Consider the following 18,153-nt stretch of genomic DNA (forward strand, 5'->3'; position numbering starts at 1 on the left):
TCAAGTAAGATATACTGTAGCCATCAAGTGAGATATAGGGTTCTTTACAATCAGGAGGGACATTTTGACTGGTAAAAAAGGTTCCTAGCTAAATGCCTGGGGATATGACAGTAAGGAATTCCCATACTGATTTCCCCCAAATCCATTCCCAAGGTGTAAGCTATAGGGTCAAAAGCTATATGGCCGAAGGTCCAATAATATAAGTCCACTGGAAGGTTAAGCGTATTGCCTATATAGTTCCAGTTCCTTTCTGTACACAGCCATGACACAGGGGGCAAGGGGTTATTTTCACACTGGGTGTTCTTACAGGAGGAAATTGAGCCAAGGCTGGTGTTCAGAAATAGGCGTCTGTCTTCAGGGTTCTCTCTCCTGCATTTTGTATGTGACAGATGTGGGCTTTCCCCACGTTTGTTTGCTCAGATGCGAGCTTGATAATTTAACTATGTCTTGAATGAAATCAAACAAACAGAGACTAAAGCCTGATTACTAAATTACATTGTGCGGATGAGCAACTGCTGATTTCTTGATTATACACTCTGTCCCTCTGAAATCCTGATATATGACGGTGAAATTAAATGTTTTGTCCTGCACCACAAGCGGACATAGCATGTATCATTTCAATTCCTTATCTTTTCATGTCTTTAGGCATTGGTTCATTATTGGGTGGCATGGCAGTTAAGAGCATTGGGCCAGTAACTGAAAGGTCGCCAGTTCGAATCTCCAAGCCGACTAGGTAAAAAAAAGATATCATTGTGCCCTTGAGCAAGGCACTTAACCCTATTTGCGCCTGCAAGTCGCTCTTAGTAAGAGCGTCTGCTAAATGACTCAAATGTAATGGATCAAAACGGATTGACAATGGCAATGTCCCATCAGGAATCTTTCCATGAGGTAAAAAAACAACAACCTGAAGGTAAAGTAGTAGAGAAAGAAAGAGCAAGAAAGTGCTTGCTGATTAGATTGTGCTGGGTTTTCACACACACACACACACACACACACTGCAGAAGCTCGTTCTTCACCCTGCCCATCCACAACAGTCCCACAGCCTCCGGTGTGATTTTATTGGGATGACAAGTGTGCAGTCCCTCCATATTTCTGCCGCTTCAGCCTGAATCCCACTAAGTCTACACTAATCATCCCAGTTGGGCTGCTCCTTACTGCTCCTCACATCAATGGTAATCTGGTTTTAGCACAATAGGGGATGTCATTACTGCCCACACTTTCTCCTTAAAGCAGAACGTGGGGCCAAATACAGCAGAGCAGCGTTATCTATGGTCTCGATCTACCTTGCTAATGATCTCGTCTGATGAAAATGATGTAGCCTTTGATTGGCACGGTGCTAATGCCTTCTGCCAGTTTGATTACGTTTTAACTCCAGGCTCTATCACTCCCCCACAATCATGATGAACCACAAATTGGATGTGCTGGTGTATCATCAACTATTAAAAAAAATAATCCTCCCAACCACAATAGTGGGTGAGCAAATACCGTTATTGAATCTATTAGCGTTAGATTTGAGTCGCAACCATGACGAACACAATATTCACAGTAAACCAACATCCCCCCCAAATATGTTCTCATCAACAGTGTGTGAATAGGAAGTAAACATCACTTTCGCAAATATAAATTTACAAACTACAGGAATTATTAGAATATCTAAACATCCCCAATCAAACGGACGTGTTCGCATCCCCTTGGAGTGGATCAGTGGATGTGTAAACAACATGCATGTGTAAATCCCACAGTAGAGTGGGTGTCTAATCGCGTACACCAGATACACAAGACTTTGCAGCACCGACAGCGAGGCGGCCACCGAGTTGCTATGAAGAGAAAAGTGAGAGAGAGAGAGAGAGAGACTGATGATGGATATCGTCGTAGTCATTAATAGAGACAGGAAAAGACAGCTCGCCTCATCCTGTGTTATCAGGCGAAAGGTGGCATCATGGGAGGATCATTGTGCTGGAGGCTCATGTGCGAGTCTGAGATACAGTGAGAGAAGAGAGAGAGAAGAGAGCTAGAAGAGAGAAAAGGGAGACCAGCTCATTTGCAGCTTGTCCCTGAAGACGGGGAAAGGATTATACTCTCAGACACACACACACACGCACGCACGCACGCACGCACGCACGCACGCGCGCACACACACACACACACACACACACACACACACACACACACACACACACACACACACACACACACACACACACACACACACACACACACACACACACACAGTCTCAGCAGCACAGTCAGAAACCCTGCCTGTCTCCAATCTCCGGCACTGCACTGTGCACTCCTCCTTTGCTCTTCACTGGCACTCGATACACACACACACCTCACACACACTGGGACACACACTCCACTACAATGTAGAGCCTCTGCAAAGGACACACCGGCACAGGACCAGCCAGGTACGATCCATCCATTCCTGCTGTGCTATAATTGACACATTCTGCATCAGTGGACTGGATGAGGGGTGCTGGAATGAGCCAGGCAGTCAGCTCGACTGCGGAGCAGACCTTCTTGCAAAGCTGCATGCACCAAGATTATCTGTCTTTTGCATAACCAAGGAGAGCGAGAGGGGCTGGATGCTCAGAGTGTAGTGGAGCCCAAATCCTCTGCCCTGCCGCCCAGGGAGAGAAGTATGCGGCTGCAAGGCACATCAACCTTAAAGGGGAATTGAAACACTTTAGTAACTTCCCTTTTAACCTGGACTGACCTTGAGTAGTTAACAGACTATTAAAAACCATACTGAGCACTAGTCGAGGTCTCGCCTTCTTAAATGGCACAGTTAGCCTTCTGCCAGTCCGTTTCTCACGTGACTGGGGCAACCATGAATATGGATGAGGTTGTAAGCTAGCAGACATGTCAGGGCAAAATGCAAATAGTATAGGATATATTCATCTTGTGCAATTAGCTCATATTTTGTTGTGATGTCAGAGGATTTCAAAGGGAAAATTAGGACGAGCCTGTTGGATGATGCCTTGCACCCCTCTGGGTTTTGACACTGATTACTTATGATTACTTTGTTTTTTAGTTTAGAGTACGTCAGAGGTTTTGCGTCGTATATCGGAAGTAGCTGCAGCTCCGGTGATATATACTCTATTTTCTAATACAGCCGGGAGAGGATTGCTGACTCCGAATCAATGTGATGCTTTTGAAGTTGTGTTGATCAAATTCCACTAATCTACAACTTCAGAATCCCTTTGATGTTCGTTTGATATCAGTTTGTAAATCCCCGGATATCTAGGGCTTTCTTTTCTTGAAAAACGTCTTTCAACGAAGAGGTACTGTACTATTGCAGGAAGAATGTCACCGGTTGAATTTAAAGGGAAGGGGAAAGGGGGGTACCTAGTCAGTTGTACAACTGAATGCCTTCAACTGAAATGTGCCTTCTGCATTCAACCCAACCCCAATTACCGTTTTGTTGTCATTTTTTTTGATCCAGCTTACATTTTTTAAAGAATTGCCTCTATGACATAATGCCATCCATCTCCCAGAGCACTTAATTATGTTTTCACTATGATGGCTTGCTTAATTTCTCTGGAAATGTCTTCATCTATTTTTTTATAGCCAGCTTTCCATCAGAATACTCAATCATACACTTTAGTTGAGGTCATCTTGACAGACATTGACCCACATTTTGATACAGTCTCAAAGCTGTAATTTCCCTTGTACAAGATGCTGTGTTTTTTAAAAAAGATGATGAGAGGGAAGAGTGTATATCTGGCTGAGGTGGGGCTGATCTGGTTGTGGTTTGGCTGGGGTATTTCTATAGTCTAGCTATGGTCTGGTTGTGGTCTAGTTGTGGTATTTCTATGGTCTAGCTATGGTCTGGTTGTAGTCTGACTGGTCTGATTTTGGTCTAGTTGTGGTATTTCTATGATCTAGCTATGGTCTGGTTGTAGTCTGACTGGTCTGGTTGTGGTATTTCTATGGTCTAGCTATGGTCTGGTTGTATCTGACTGGTCTGGTTGTGGTCTAGTTGTGGTATTTCTATGGTCTAGCTATGGTCTGGTTGTAGTCTGACTGGTCTGGTTGTGGTCAAGTTGTGGTATTTATATGGTCTAGCTATGGTCTGGTTGTAGTCTGACTGGTCTGGTTGTGGTATTTCTATGGTCTAGCTATGGTCTGGTTGTATCTGACTGGTCTGGTTGTGGTCTAGTTGTGGTATTTCTATGGTCTAGCTATGGTCTGGTTGTAGTCTGACTGGTCTGGTTGTGGTCAAGTTGTGGTATTTATATGGTCTAGCTATGGTCTTGTTGTAGCCTGACTGGTCTGGTTGTTGTCAGTGGCCGTGGTCTGTAGATTGGCTGTAAGGTCTAACTAACTATATGTTCTGGTTGTGGTCTGTCATGGTCTGTCTCAATGGTCTTGCTTTGATCAGACTGTGGTCTGTGTCTATGGTCTGGCTGTGGTTGGGCCATGTTATGGTCTGGCTGTGGTAGGGCCATATTATGGTCTGGCTGTGTTAGGGCCATGTTATGGTCTGGCTGTGGTTGGGCCATATTATGGTCTGGCTGTGGTAGGGCCATGCTGTGGTCTGGCTGTGGTTGGGCCATATTATGGTCTGGCTGTGTTAGGGCCATATTATGGTCTGGCTGTGGTAGGGCCATGTTATGGTCTGGCTGTGGTAGGGCCATGCTGTGGTCTGGCTGTGGTTGGGCCATGTTATGATCTGGCTGTGGAAGGGCCATGCTATGATCTGGCTGTGGTAGGGCCATGCTGTGGTCTGGCTGTGGTTGGGCCATGTTATGGTCTGGCTGTGGTAGGGCCATGCTGTGGTCTGGCTGTGGTTGGGCCATGTTATGATCTGGCTGTGGTTGGGCCATATTATGGTCTGGCTGTGGTAGGGCCATGTTATGGTCTGGCTGTGGTAGAGCCATGTTATGGTCTGGCTGTGGTAGGGCCATGCTGTGGTCTGGCTGTGGTTGGGCCATGTTATGATCTGGCTGTGGTTGGGCCATGTTATGGTCTGGCTGTGGTAGAGCCATGTTATGGTCTGGGTGTGGTATCGCCATGCTGTGGTCTGGCTGTGGTAGGGCCATGTTATGGTCTGGCTGTGGTAGGGCCATGTTATGGTCTGGCTGTGGTAGGGCCATGTTATGGTCTGGCTGTGGTTGGGCCATGTTATGATCTGGCTGTGGTTGGGCCATATTATGGTCTGGCTGTGGTAGGGCCATGTTATGGTCTGGCTGTGGTAGAGCCGTGTTATGGTCTGGCTGTGGTAGGGCCATGTTATGGTCTGGCTGTGGTAGGGCCATGCTGTGGTCTGGCTGTGGTAGGGCCATGTTATGGTCTGGCTGTGGTAGGGCCATGTTATGGTCTGGCTGTGGTAGGGCCATGCTGTGGTCTGGCTGTGGTAGGGCCATGTTATGGTCTGGCTGTGGTAGGGCCATGTTATGGTCTGGCTGTGGTAGGGCGATGTTATGGTCTGGCTGTGGTAGGGCCATGCTGTGGTCTGGCTGTGGTAGGGCCATGTTATGGTCTGGCTGTGGTAGGGCGGTGTTATGGTCTGGCTGTGGTAGGGCCATATTATGGTCTGGCTGTGGTAGGGCCATGCTGTGGTCTGGCTGCGGTAGGGCCATGTTATGGTCTGGCTGTGGTAGGGCCATGTTATGGTCTGGCTGTGGTAGGGCCATGCTGTGGTCTGGCTGTGGTCTGGCTGTGGTAGGGCCATGCTCTGGTCTGGCTGTGGTATTTTTGCTGACTGACCGTGATGCTACAGCAGGTTGGTTGTGATTGAAACTCTGCCACCCAGAATAGCTGACCCAGCGGCACGCTGCATTACTCACAGCCTCCAGCCCAGTCAGGCCCCATCCTAGCCAACCTCCAGCCCCCAGCCCAGCCAGACAACCAGCCCAGCCAGGCACCCAGCAGCTACAGAGGGCAGGGGTTAAGGAGACATTTGGACCTGTGGGGACATGGAAGGGAGAGATCAGTGATACCAACAGCATGGGGTGCCAGGCTGTGTCATATAAATGCAAAGGGTAGGATGTTGATGCTGTGCACATGCATCGATACACCTGTCTGACCTCATGCTCAGCAACACATTGTCTTGAACTTGGAGGTGTGTGTGTGTGTTTGTGTGTGTGTGTGTGTGTGTGTGTGTGTGTGTGTGTGTGGTGTTTTTTCATTATCAGATGAGCTAAGCTTTTAATATTTTGACACACAATACACTGGATCTCTCTCTCTCTCGCACGCATGCAAACACACACAAACGCACACACACACACACACACACACACACACACACACACACACACACACACACACACACACACACACACACACACACACTTTTCTATTTAACTGCCTGCTCAACTGAATCAGTTTCCCATTTGCCTTTCTTTTCCTCTGAGCTTCAGTCTTTTTAATTGCTTAGCCTACTTCACTGTCCATGTAGCAGTTGACTTATGACCATTGTAGAATATGTCTGTAAAAAGTTTCCAGTTATGAGTTGCTGGGTGTGTGAATTGCCTCAGCGCGCATCACATTTGCAGTCAAGGCAGATTGGAGATGACGCTTAAGCAAAATTAGTGAATTCAGCAAATTACTAAAGACTAACCAACGATGTGCCGTCGTGCAGTGAGCTTTACAGTACATATGCTATCCACAGAAAATGTTTCCCTTAGTTGGCATAGTGTAGTGTACTGATGCAGTATGCTTGTCGTATGACTTCAAAACAGGGCTATTCGATCAGGGTACTACATGACTGAAACACCTCTGGTCACTCTCCAGTCTATCCAATCTAATCAATACATGAGTGAATTTTGTACCTAATCAATACATTCAGTTGATCAATCAACTGCCACGCAGAGAAGACAGCCAGCAATACTTCAGCTCTGCGGGGCCGGTAATTAAATAGCCCATCTGCTCCGAAAGAATGCACCCTCCTAACGCCAAGGATACAGAATAGACCAGGGATCATCAACTGTTTGTTTGTTGACCCCGAGAAGCCCAAACAGATATGTCTCACTAAAACATTCATTTCAAACCTTGCTTCCATTTATATTCGATCACGTGTCTCTCTATCATGCGTGGGAAGACTTGGGAACAGAGTTCTTAAATTAAAACCACTTGGAGCTGATTTCCTGGTGTTTTTAGTGTATTATTGTCCCGGTCGTCATGGAAATGACCGGACCAAGGTGCAGCGTGGTGAGCGTACATTTTCCTTTATGTATGTAAATGTCGCCAACAAAACAAGAAACAAAGACACGACCGTGAGGCTTACTAGGGCTATAGTGGCACTAACAAAGATAACTACCCACAAAATACAAAGGAAAAAAGGCTGCCTAAGTATGATTCCCAATCAGAGACAACGATAGACAGCTGTCCCTGATTGAGAACCCTACCCGGCCAAAACATAGAAACAGTAAACATAGAAATAAAGAAACTAGAATGCCCACCCTAGTCACACCCTGGCCTACCCAAAATAGAGAATAAAAGCCTCTCTATGGCCAGGGCGTGACAATTATGTCAAACCGCGACCATGTCAAAGTCTTGGTCGCTGACATGGAGCTGCCTGGCTGAATCCCAAGCCCAGTCTTGGTCACTAACATGGAGCTGCCTGGCTGAATCCCAAGCCCAATCTTGGTCACTAACATGGAGCTGCCTGGCTGAATCCCAAGCCCAATCTTGGCCACTGATTAGATTTTTAGATCATAGACTCTGACTCATCCAGCCCCGGCATTCAGTCAATGTCTGAACCCAGAGGGAGAGAACGTCTCCTCAGCTCCAAGCATAGATCCTGGCCAGGGACAACGTTTGCATTAACAGATGACTGTGGTCATGCTAAGCATAGTGTGCATTGTCAAAAAGTTACAGGCACCAGCTGTCATAGTAGGCATGTACTAATGTATACCCGAAAATATTTAAAAAAAAACATATTCCAAGGTATTGAGCGCCATGCAATATCCAATGGAATGAATCCCTCAATACAAAATGGTAATTATTAAGGGCATTATTACGTAATTACCGTTTCAACATTTCATCTCTATCTTGACTGTTAACTGTGTTTTCTGCGTTATGATGTACACTTTCCTTTGACATGTAAATAATGTCACAACTAATGCCTCAGGCCCTCCCATTGGGACTTCACTGGTGGAGGGAACAAGCTGTTCTTCACTTTAATTCCAGGGTGTCATGTGCTAAGCTCTGTGACAGGCTGGCTGTCAGCTGATGGACCGTGGTAAACTGTGGTACTGTACTGTGAGATATGGGTGTGGTATTTAGTCAAAAAAGCGGTATACGCTATGAATGTACCGTTTGGGCCAGAGGCCATTGGAAGATGTATGATAAGGGAATTCAAATCATATGGGAAGGTTGTATTGAGATGTGTCTTAATAGCATAGTCAGTGGATGGTGGCTTAGCGTGTGAGAGAAGACAATAGAGGGGAATGGAAGGGAGCTGGGTGGTAAGAGATTGTGTGGAGAGAAGGAATAGAGAGGAGGACAGAGCACAGTAATGAGAATCAGTCGTGTGTGTGTGTATGTGTATGTTTGTGTGTGTGCGCGGGCATATATCTGTGTGTGCATGCGTTTGACGTGTGCGAGTTTATGTGTGTGTGGAGGACATTGGGTTTTCATGGTGAGATGTTTATCTCTGGCAGAACCAATTCCCCCTGCTTGGAGCACAGGGACCCACTCCAATAATAGATTCATCTTAAAGCACCAATATATTTCAATATTTTGTCATCTTCATTATGCTGAATAATACATGCACACAAACACGACTGTCTGCAATTGATGACAGATTTGTCTCAATATCCTGTGCAATATCCCAGCACCCAAAGCATTTATCATCTAATGGTTAGCATGTCAAACCCTTCATTCCCATTGACTAGAATGAACCAATGGAGACAGTAGAGTTCAAGTCACTTTGTGTTCCGGTGCTTAACAGAGCTGTCTCTCATGCTCTTCCATCGGCCAGTAGCCAAGCTCTTCACAAACCGGATGAGAAGAGCTAACTGTTGGGTGGAAGGAAGCAGTGTTTCCCTAGCCCTGTCCAAGATCTGTTTGTGCTGTCTTGCAAACGTTTGGGATGACAGTGATCATACTGTAGGAGTTGACAGGACAGCGCAGACAGATCTGGGACCAGGTTAGCTTGTCCATGGTTCAGTAAGGCCATTTTCGAGTTGGGAAAGTAATATGACTGACATCAATGAGCGACTGAGAGAGGGAGTAAAGGAAGGATAGGGAGGAAGGTGGTTAGGAGGAAAGGAAGGAAATAAGTTATGAAGTTAAGGAAGGAAGAAGCTAGGAAATAATTTTAGTAGAACTTGGCCAGAGCACAAACTTGCCATTCCCAGAGCTGAACAGAAATAATCAGGTGTCAGAGATGAAACCATAAAATAAAAAATAAAAAACGGCCTCTGTCACACTCCCGTGTCACCGGTGTCCAAGATTGTTGTGTTCGCCCCATAACGAGAAATGTTTGGCCACAGCCTTGAGACAATCCATTTGGAATGTATCCATGCTCCAGGTTGGCTGAAATACAATTCCGCCGGGAAATGTCTATCACTCACAGGTTTTTAAGTTCTGCTTCAACTCTAATGAACACAACCGCCGATGATGAATCCTCGGTCGCCTCGCAAAAGAGGAGGGAGGAGGGTCGGGAGGGAGGGAGGGATGAGGGTGAGAAATGGCCTCCTCCTACGGAGACAAAGTTTACATAAAAGACTCTGCAGTGTGAATAGGAAAAAATTAAAAGGATGTTCGTCACCAGCATTAATAGTGTAATTAACTCTCCCATAACGTTTCTAATAATGGGACCTGTGTTAGAGGTGACAGGTCATTAAGAATCCTACTGCTGTGAGTTATACTGCCAGGGTAGAAAAGCATTGGGAGATACTACAGGGTTCCTTGTGTATAGATGGATTCAACTGGTTTCATTGAAAATGTCATTGTTACAGTGATATCATTGAATATCAAATTCAAGTGATACGTCATCTATTTACATGATGTCATCACTTTAGTATATAACATACTATACTGTCCAATCGATGTGTAAACACGCCTTTGGCTTCGCAAATGTTCCATTATAAAACCTTCAGCCCCCGACAGATTTTCTCTGTCTCCTCTAACAGATCTCTGCTGTCATATGGCTGCATCATGGAATCCCTGCATCCCTCCTCAACTCTGAAGTGATATCAAACGCATTATCACCGTTTTTGCTCTGTACTGAAAGAGCTCCATCTGGAAAACTTGACCTCTGACATGTACGATTTTTTGTAGATTTGTGGATTAATGAACAAAATTCTAAAATAGCGTTTTTAAGTGAACTATCCCTTTAAACTGGGTACAGGGCACTTATCTAGCCCAGACAATGCAGTAACAGTGACTGTATTACCTTGAGAACATCTGTGTCGGTCGGAGAGCTTTAACACCTGTGTGGCTGTGGCTTTCTAACCTCGAGATAATCACACATAGAGCTGCCCATCCACAAACTAAGTAATGGGCCTAAACTGCAGAAAATCAATATGGATCCCTCTATCAGTGCAGCCATAAGACGTGATTTACTGTATGGATTCAATACCGTCAGCTGTTTAACTTCTCTAAGACCTACTTACGGGAACAGAGAGGAGTGCAACAGTGAATGGTCAACAGCTGATGTTGCATTAGGCGTAATGTATGGACCTCTATAGAGAATGTTTAAATAATGCATTGATGCTTGCACGCTTATGGTTCACTATCGTATATGATGCTGACCATTCTCTCCTTTATTTATTAGTTTGCTGTTGGACTGTACTTGGCGACTTCAACCTCCCGACGTTTGCCTCCGATTCATTTCTTTCCAACTCTCTCTTTCCCAACCTTGTCTCTTTTGACCTCACCCTTTCGTCTTCTGTAGCCCTGTACCCTCCGTATACATCCCCTTTTTCATGTGTCTAGAATCAAACCCACGTCTCACAGCCCGTTGTCTCCTGTTTCCAGGCCCACCTCTCTCTCCCCTGTCTCATCAACGGAAACCGGCATACACGGTGAGGCGTCTCCTGAAGGTTCGACCTCGGGCAGGGGATTCCAATACCTGGTTGACTGGGAGGGTTATGGCCCGGAGGAGAGGTGCTGAGTTCCCGCTAGGGACATCCTGGACCTAGGCCTCATCGCTGAGTTCCAACGCCGGCACCCAGGTCAACCAGGTATGCGCCCAGGTGGGGGGGGGGGGGGGGGGGGGGGGGGTTCTATCACACTTGTGTTCTCTGTCTGTTTGTCTGACACCTGTTCGTTTTGTTCGTCAAGTCTACCAGCGTTTTTCCCCTTTCTCCTGTCTTTTCTAAAGTTCCTGTTTTCTAGTTTCCCGGTTTTGACCATGTCCTGACCCTGAGCCTGCCTGCTGTTCTGTACCTTGTCACACCACCCTGGATTATTGACCTCTGCCTGCCCTTGACCTGTTGTTTTGCCTGCCCCCTGTTCTAGTAATAAACTTTTGTTACTTCGACACTGTCTGCATCTGGGTCTTCTCCTGAAACTTGATACACAGGCTCTTCTCTCTCTCTCTCTCTCTCTCTCTCTCTCTCTCTCTCTCTCTCTCTCTCTCTCTCTCTCTCTCTCTCTCTCTCTCTCTTCCTCTCTCATGATCTGCCCATTCCATTCTCAGAAGACCCCAGGAAAACTGTTTGCTACAGTCTGGTAATGCCTAGCTTGCAGATCTAGTCACTAGATCTAGATTGCGCTATGACCTACTCCCTAAAGGGGGAACAGCTCACATCCAATCTTGGCTTCTGACACAGAATGGTCCTGACATTCATGAGTGCTGTCATCTCCAAGATTTGGGACTTCACCCTGTGACAATAGTGTCGCCTTGACTGTTGTGGGATTTAGCAATTGCTGCAGCTGTTTGAGGCCATTGATATAAATTGATGGGTGCGTGTGTGGAGGGATGGGGATAAGTGTGTGTGTGTGTGTGTGTGTGTGTGTGTGTGTGTGTGTGTGTGTGTGTGTGTGTGTGTGTGTGTGTGTGTGTGTGTGTGTGTGTGTGGAGGGATGGGGTTAAGTGTGTGTCTTTGTGTGAATGCATGTGTGTGTGTGTGGATGGATGGGGTTAAGTGTGTGTGCGCGCGCATATCTTAAGGAGAGTGAGACTTACTTGACTCTGGATTGTCATTATATAGAACAGGATCATGTACTCAGGTCATAGTATTAAGATATTCCTGTTTCACCATCTCCACCCATGAACACATACTGTAACATACACCAATATTGTCAGGAGGCTGTTTAACTTTAGGGAAATCTAATGTTAAAGTCAGAGATCTAGCATTTTTTCTTAATTCCCCCGTATAACCTTCACAGCAAATGTTCTTATCTTGACCCCTGACCCCACGTTCCCTCATCTTTGACCCTTCCAGGTCGGGAGAGAAGAAAGGGTCACATGATCTCCACTGGGGATGCAGAGTTCCCGTGTGAGTACCACACCCTGGGCCACGGCGGCACGCGCTGTTTCCCTCACAACAACAACAACAACGGCGGGCTGGCGCCAACCTCTGGGAACCGCCAACGCCACAACACCCTTGCTGCCAAGAGCCTGGAGGCCCTTACGAACCTTCACAAGGCTGACATAAAGCGCCAGCACGAAGCCTTTATGGACCTCCAGAAAAATCAGAAGTATCCGGCCAGCCCCTGTATGTCTCAGGGCCAGAGATCACCTAACTTTGGCCGCCAACAGCAGGTAACATCTTAATACCCTCAATTACCCATCCCTGGTACAAAAACAGAACCACAGGAGTATCCAGGCTACATGTCAATGAATCAGTTTATTATGACATCATTGGCTGATAGTTATCAGAAGGTGTTAGAGGAAGATGGAAACAGAGATTTGAGATAAGAAGGAAATAGACACATTGATCCATACATGAAAGGTTGACCTCTTCCACCCATCAAATCCCCCTCTCTATCTCTCTTTTTTTCCTCTCACCCACCACATGCTTTGCAGTCAATGCTTGCATGCCAAAGCTGTTAGAGATGCAAAGCACCAGGACTTTGCTGTGTAGACTGTTTATTCTCCCCTACCCTCATCCCTCTATCCTGATCCCTCCGTCCCTCTACCCCAATCACCTGCCTGTGAATACCACCATTCATCATAGACTCCCGTCTCTCCACACTCTCTCCTCCATCGGCCAAGTATCACTCCATCCCCTCCTCTGTTTCCTCCCTTTTGCTTTTATTTTCCCAGTGTATTTACCCTGGCACAGCCATCTATTTCTGCACACAGAAGTGTGCGAGAGAGAGAAAAAGAGGGAGAGACGGAGGGGCAGATAGAGGGAGAAACAGGTGGAGTCCACGGTTGCCACGGCAACCCCCGCGCTGCCCCCCCCCCCCCCCCATTCCCATATAAGGCAGTCAATGATATCATATGGCTGGCAATGCCTAGGCAAAGAGAGAGAGTGGAGAGGGCGGATGGCAGCAGTAGCAGCAGCGAGAGAGAGAAACAAAGAGGGAGAGATGAGGAGTGAGAGAATGACTGAAACTGCGATTGGGCTGTAACGGTATAGGGACAGAGAGAGAGAGAGAGGAAGTTCCACTGGTTCTACTTCAGATATCCAGACCAACACCGCCTGGGATTTACTGATTCCTCTGGGCTCGCGGGAGAGCGAGAGGACAGAGCCACCGCAGTCAGAAAATGGAGAGGGGGGAGGAGGAAGGGGAGGGAGGCATGTGGAGCATCATGTGAACCAGCACACCACCAGTCAGCCAGCGGCAGCAGCAGGCTCGTTGAGTAGCAGCAACGGTACCAGTTCTCCTTTTCATTCATTAATCAATGGAGACGTGCAGAATCCTGTGTGTTCTGGTGTTACTGTGGAATAGACGTGTTTCTGCCGCTGCATGTGGGGCAGAGAGAGAGGAGAAAGGGAGAGCGAGAAAGAGAGTGATGTATGCATGTATGGAAGAGAGCTGTTTCTGTACCTGACTGCGTGTGTGCATGTGACTATGACCAGCCAGTGTGTGCTCATTTGTGTGAGTGTGTGTGAGTGTGTAGCTGAGACCAGTGCAGGTAAGACAAGATGCAATGGGTATGCCTCTCCTCTACTCCCTCCTTTCTGCAGGCAAAAGAGGAGGGGTGTGTGAGTGTATGTGTGTATGATCTGTGTGTCTGGGCTGGCTCATGCCAGGTTTTACCAGTGTGCAGGTGTTGGCCAGGTGTGGTTGTGGTGCCGCAGTGTCTGAAAGAACAGGAGGGGGCTGGTGTGTGTGTGTGTGTGTGTGTGTGTGTGTGTGTGTGTGTGTGTGTGTGTGTGTGTGTGTGTGTGTGTGTGTGTGTGTGTGTGTGTGTGTGTGTGAGTGAGTGAGTGTGTGAGAGAGAGAGAGAGAAAGAGAGAGGGTGGGTACAGGGATGACTACTTGGCATGCAGGTCAGGCATCCATTGCTCCACTCCCCTCTCTCTCTCTCTCTCTCTCTCTCACTCTCCCTCTTCCTCTCTCTGTACACATAGGTCCATCGTGGGATTTTCAGCTTGTGTAATTGAGATATATGGCAGGGCATTGAATTCCTTCATGGTGCATAGGGGGACGGTTTATTTTGTGTGGGGCAGGTTTTTATGTTCTGAAACGCCCTCTTGTTAGTGCACATTGGAGGAGAGGTGGGCAGGGGAAGCTGAAGTAAGCGGAATGAAGAGGGAAAGGTGGATGAATACATGAATAGAGAGCGGGGGGGGGGGGACGTGGGAAAATGTGTTTAATGCATATGCATAAGTCTACTGGTATGTTAGTGGGTGGAGTTATGCGAGTACAAAATGGATGTGTAGAGGTAGGTGCTAGGACATGCATGTCAGTCTCTCCTGGCTCAAAGTTGAGGAGAGATTGACTGCATCACCATTGCTCTTTGTGTGAGGTGTTGATGTGTTGAAGGTACCGACCTTTATATTTAAGCAGTTGGCACACAGTTTGGACACTCATTGGTACAACACAAGACATACAACCAGAGGTCTCTGCACAGTCCCCAGGTCCAGAACAGAACAGAGGCTGGGAAAGGCACTGTATTAAATATCACCCCAGGTCACTCAAGCTAGGAATAAAACCAGTTTAAAAAAACAGATAAAAGAACACCTTACTGCACAACGGGAACTGTGAAGAGACACAGCCATTTTATATTTCTTGTATTGTCATTTCAACTGCGCTATGTACAGTGCCAGTCAAAAGTTTGGACACACCTACAGCGGTTCAAGGGTTTTTCTTAATTTTTACTATTTTCTACATTGTAGAATAATAGTGAAGACATCACAACTATGAAATAACACACATGGAATCATGAAGGAACCAAAAAACTGTTAAACAAAATCTATTTTATATTGTCACGTGTGCTCCCTCTCCGGCCTCTAAGTCACCAGGCTGCTCAATATTGGCAGATTTATACACCTGTCACCATTGTTACGTGCACCTGCAAGTCATCAGACTCACCTGGACTTCATCACCTCCCTGATTACCTTCCTTATATATGTCACTCCCTTTGGTTCCTTCCCCAGGCATCATTGTTTCTGTTTCTTGTCTGTGTGCTGTTTTAGTTTCTTGTTTTGTATTATGTTCCCTTTATTTATGAAAACACTCTGCTCCCTGAACTTGCTTCCCGACTCTCAGCGCACATCGTTACATATATTTTAGATTCTTCAAAGTAACCACCTTTTGCCTTGATGACAGCTTTGCACACTCTTGGCATTCTCTCAACCAGCTTCACCTGGAATGCTTTTCCAACAGTCTTGGAGGAGTTCCCACATATGCTGAGCACTTGTTGGCTGCTTTTCCTTATCTCTGCGGTGCAACTCATCCCAAGCCATTACAATTGGGTTGACGTTGGGTGATTGTGGAGGCCTGGTCATCTGATGCAACACTCCATCACTCTCCTTCTTGGTCAAATAGCCCTTACACAGCCTGGAGGTGTTGGGTCATTGTCCTGTTGAAAAACAAATGATAGTCCCACTAAGCGCAAACCAGGTGGGATGGCGTATCGCTGCAGAATGCTGTGGTAACCATGCTGTTTAAGTGTTCCTTGAATTCTAAATATATCACTGACAGTGTCACCAGCAAAGCACCCCCACACCATCACACCTCCTCCTCTGTGCTTCACGGTGGGAACCACATATGCAGAGATCTTCCGTTCACCTACTCTGCATTTCACGAAGACACGGCGGTTGGAACCAGAAATCTCAAATTTGGATTCATCAGACCAAAGGACAGATTTCCACCAGTCTAATGTCCATTGCTCGTGTTTCTTGGCCCAAGCAAGTCTGTTCTTATTATTGGTGTCCTTTAGTAGTGGTTTCTTCACAGTAATTTGACCATGTAGGCCTGATTAACGCAGTCTCCTCTGAACAGTTGATGTTGAGATGTGTCTGTTACTTGAACTCTGAAGCATTTATTTGGGCTTCAATTTCTGAGGCTGGTAACTCTAATGAACTTATCCTCTGCAGCAGAGAACTTTGGGTCTGCCTTTCCTGTGGCGGTCCTCATGAGAACCAGTTTCATCATAGCGCTTGATGGTTTTTGCGACTGCACTTGAAGAAACTTTCAAAGGTCTTGAGATGTGCGTATTGACTGACCTTCATGTCCTAAAGTAATGATGGACAGTCGTTTCTCTTTGCTTTTTTGAGTTGTTCTTGACATAATATAGACTTGGTCTTCTACCAAATAGGGCTATCTTCTGTATACCACCCCTACCTTGTCACTACACAACTGATTGGCTCAAACGCATTAAGAAGGACAGAAATTGCACAAATGAACTTTCATCAAGGCACAGTCTCAATGCATTCCAGATGACTACCTCATGAAGCTGGTTGAGAGAATGCCAAGAGTGTGCAAAGCTGTCAAGTTAATGGGTGCCTACTTTGACACTTTTTGTTTAACACTTTTTTGTGCTATTGTGTTATTTCATAGTTTTGATGTCTTCACTATTATTCTACAATGTAGAAAATAGTAAAATAAAATAAAGAAAACCCCTGGAATGAGAAGGTGTCCAATGTTTTGACTGGTTCAGTAGTGGATCTAGATATTGTGTGTACAGTATACACTGATATGTAGGCTATGTGTGACATTTCAAATGTATGTATTTCAGTCCTTGACTTTTAATGTTCTGTACTATGTATTATGTCATATTTCATGTGGACCCCTGGAAGAGCAACTGATGCTTTTTCAGGGATTCTAATAAGCACCCATAAATACCAAATACTAATATGTTGTGTTGACATAGGCACGTTTGCTGAATTCCAAATCCGACCCTAGCAACTTCTCCTAGGCACTTCTTTGTATCTTAAGTAACTGAATATATTTAAGCCAGCCTCAACCTTGCCTAGGGGGTAGGGGTTGATTTGGTATTCATCATAGGATCATGGGTGTACAAGATAGTGTATATCTGCTTCGAGATTCTATTAGGGTCGATATAGACAGTAGAAGACATACATGACATTTAATACAAATAATATGTGCAACCATTCTCAACGTCATATTTCAATTTAAAGTTAAAGTTAACACATTTGATTATACCCATATGGCGTTCATAGACACTGGTGTACTTTACACACTGTAGGTATAGGCTAACAGCAATAAATGGCTAGGAAAAATGGCTAGGAAATACTCCCTTGAAAGGCAGGAAACTAGGACGAAACCTAGAGAGGAACCAGGCTCTGAGGGGTGGTCAGTCCTCTTCTGGCTGTGCCGGCTGGAGATTATAACAGTACATGGCCAAGGTGTTCAGACGTCCATAGATGACCAGCAGGGTCAACTAATAATAATCACAGTGGTTGTCGAGGGTGCAACAGGTCAGCACCGCAGGAGTAAATGTCAGTTGGCTTTTCATCGTCGATTATTCAGAGTTAGAGACAGCAGGTGTGGTAGAGAGAGAGAGTTGAAAACAGCAGGTCCGGGACAAGGTAGCACGTCCGACCAGGTGGACTGGGGAGAGCAAGTAGTCATCAGGCCAGGTCCTGAGGCATGGTCCTAGGGCTCAGGTCATCTGAGAGAAGAGAAGAGAAAAGAGAAGAGAAGAGTAGAGAAGAGAAGAGAAGAGAAGAGAGAGAGAGAGAGAGAGAGGAATTAGAGGGAGCATACTTAAATTCACACAGGACACCGGATAAGACAGGAGAAATACTCCAGATATAACAGACTGACCCTAGCCCCACGACACATAAACTATTGCAGCATAATTACTGGGCACTGGGACAGGAGGGGTCC

The 18,153-nt window shown here is 46.1% G+C and overlaps 1 protein-coding gene across 1 annotated transcript in view; it reads left to right on the forward strand.

Moving 5' to 3' along the window:
* Positions 1-18,153, forward strand: part of LOC110492842 (SRC kinase signaling inhibitor 1) — a 66,784-nt gene that overhangs the window by 3,670 nt on the left and 44,961 nt on the right. Inside the window, exons 2-3 of the mRNA XM_036945876.1 lie at positions 10,933-11,138; positions 12,345-12,664. Of these exons, the coding sequence (XP_036801771.1) occupies positions 12,368-12,664 (297 nt within the window). The 5' untranslated portion in view covers positions 10,933-11,138; positions 12,345-12,367. The remainder of the gene's footprint in view (positions 1-10,932; positions 11,139-12,344; positions 12,665-18,153) is intronic.

Source organism: Oncorhynchus mykiss, chromosome 16 (genome assembly GCF_013265735.2).
Source record: "Oncorhynchus mykiss isolate Arlee chromosome 16, USDA_OmykA_1.1, whole genome shotgun sequence".
NCBI classification, from domain to species: domain Eukaryota; kingdom Metazoa; phylum Chordata; class Actinopteri; order Salmoniformes; family Salmonidae; genus Oncorhynchus; species Oncorhynchus mykiss.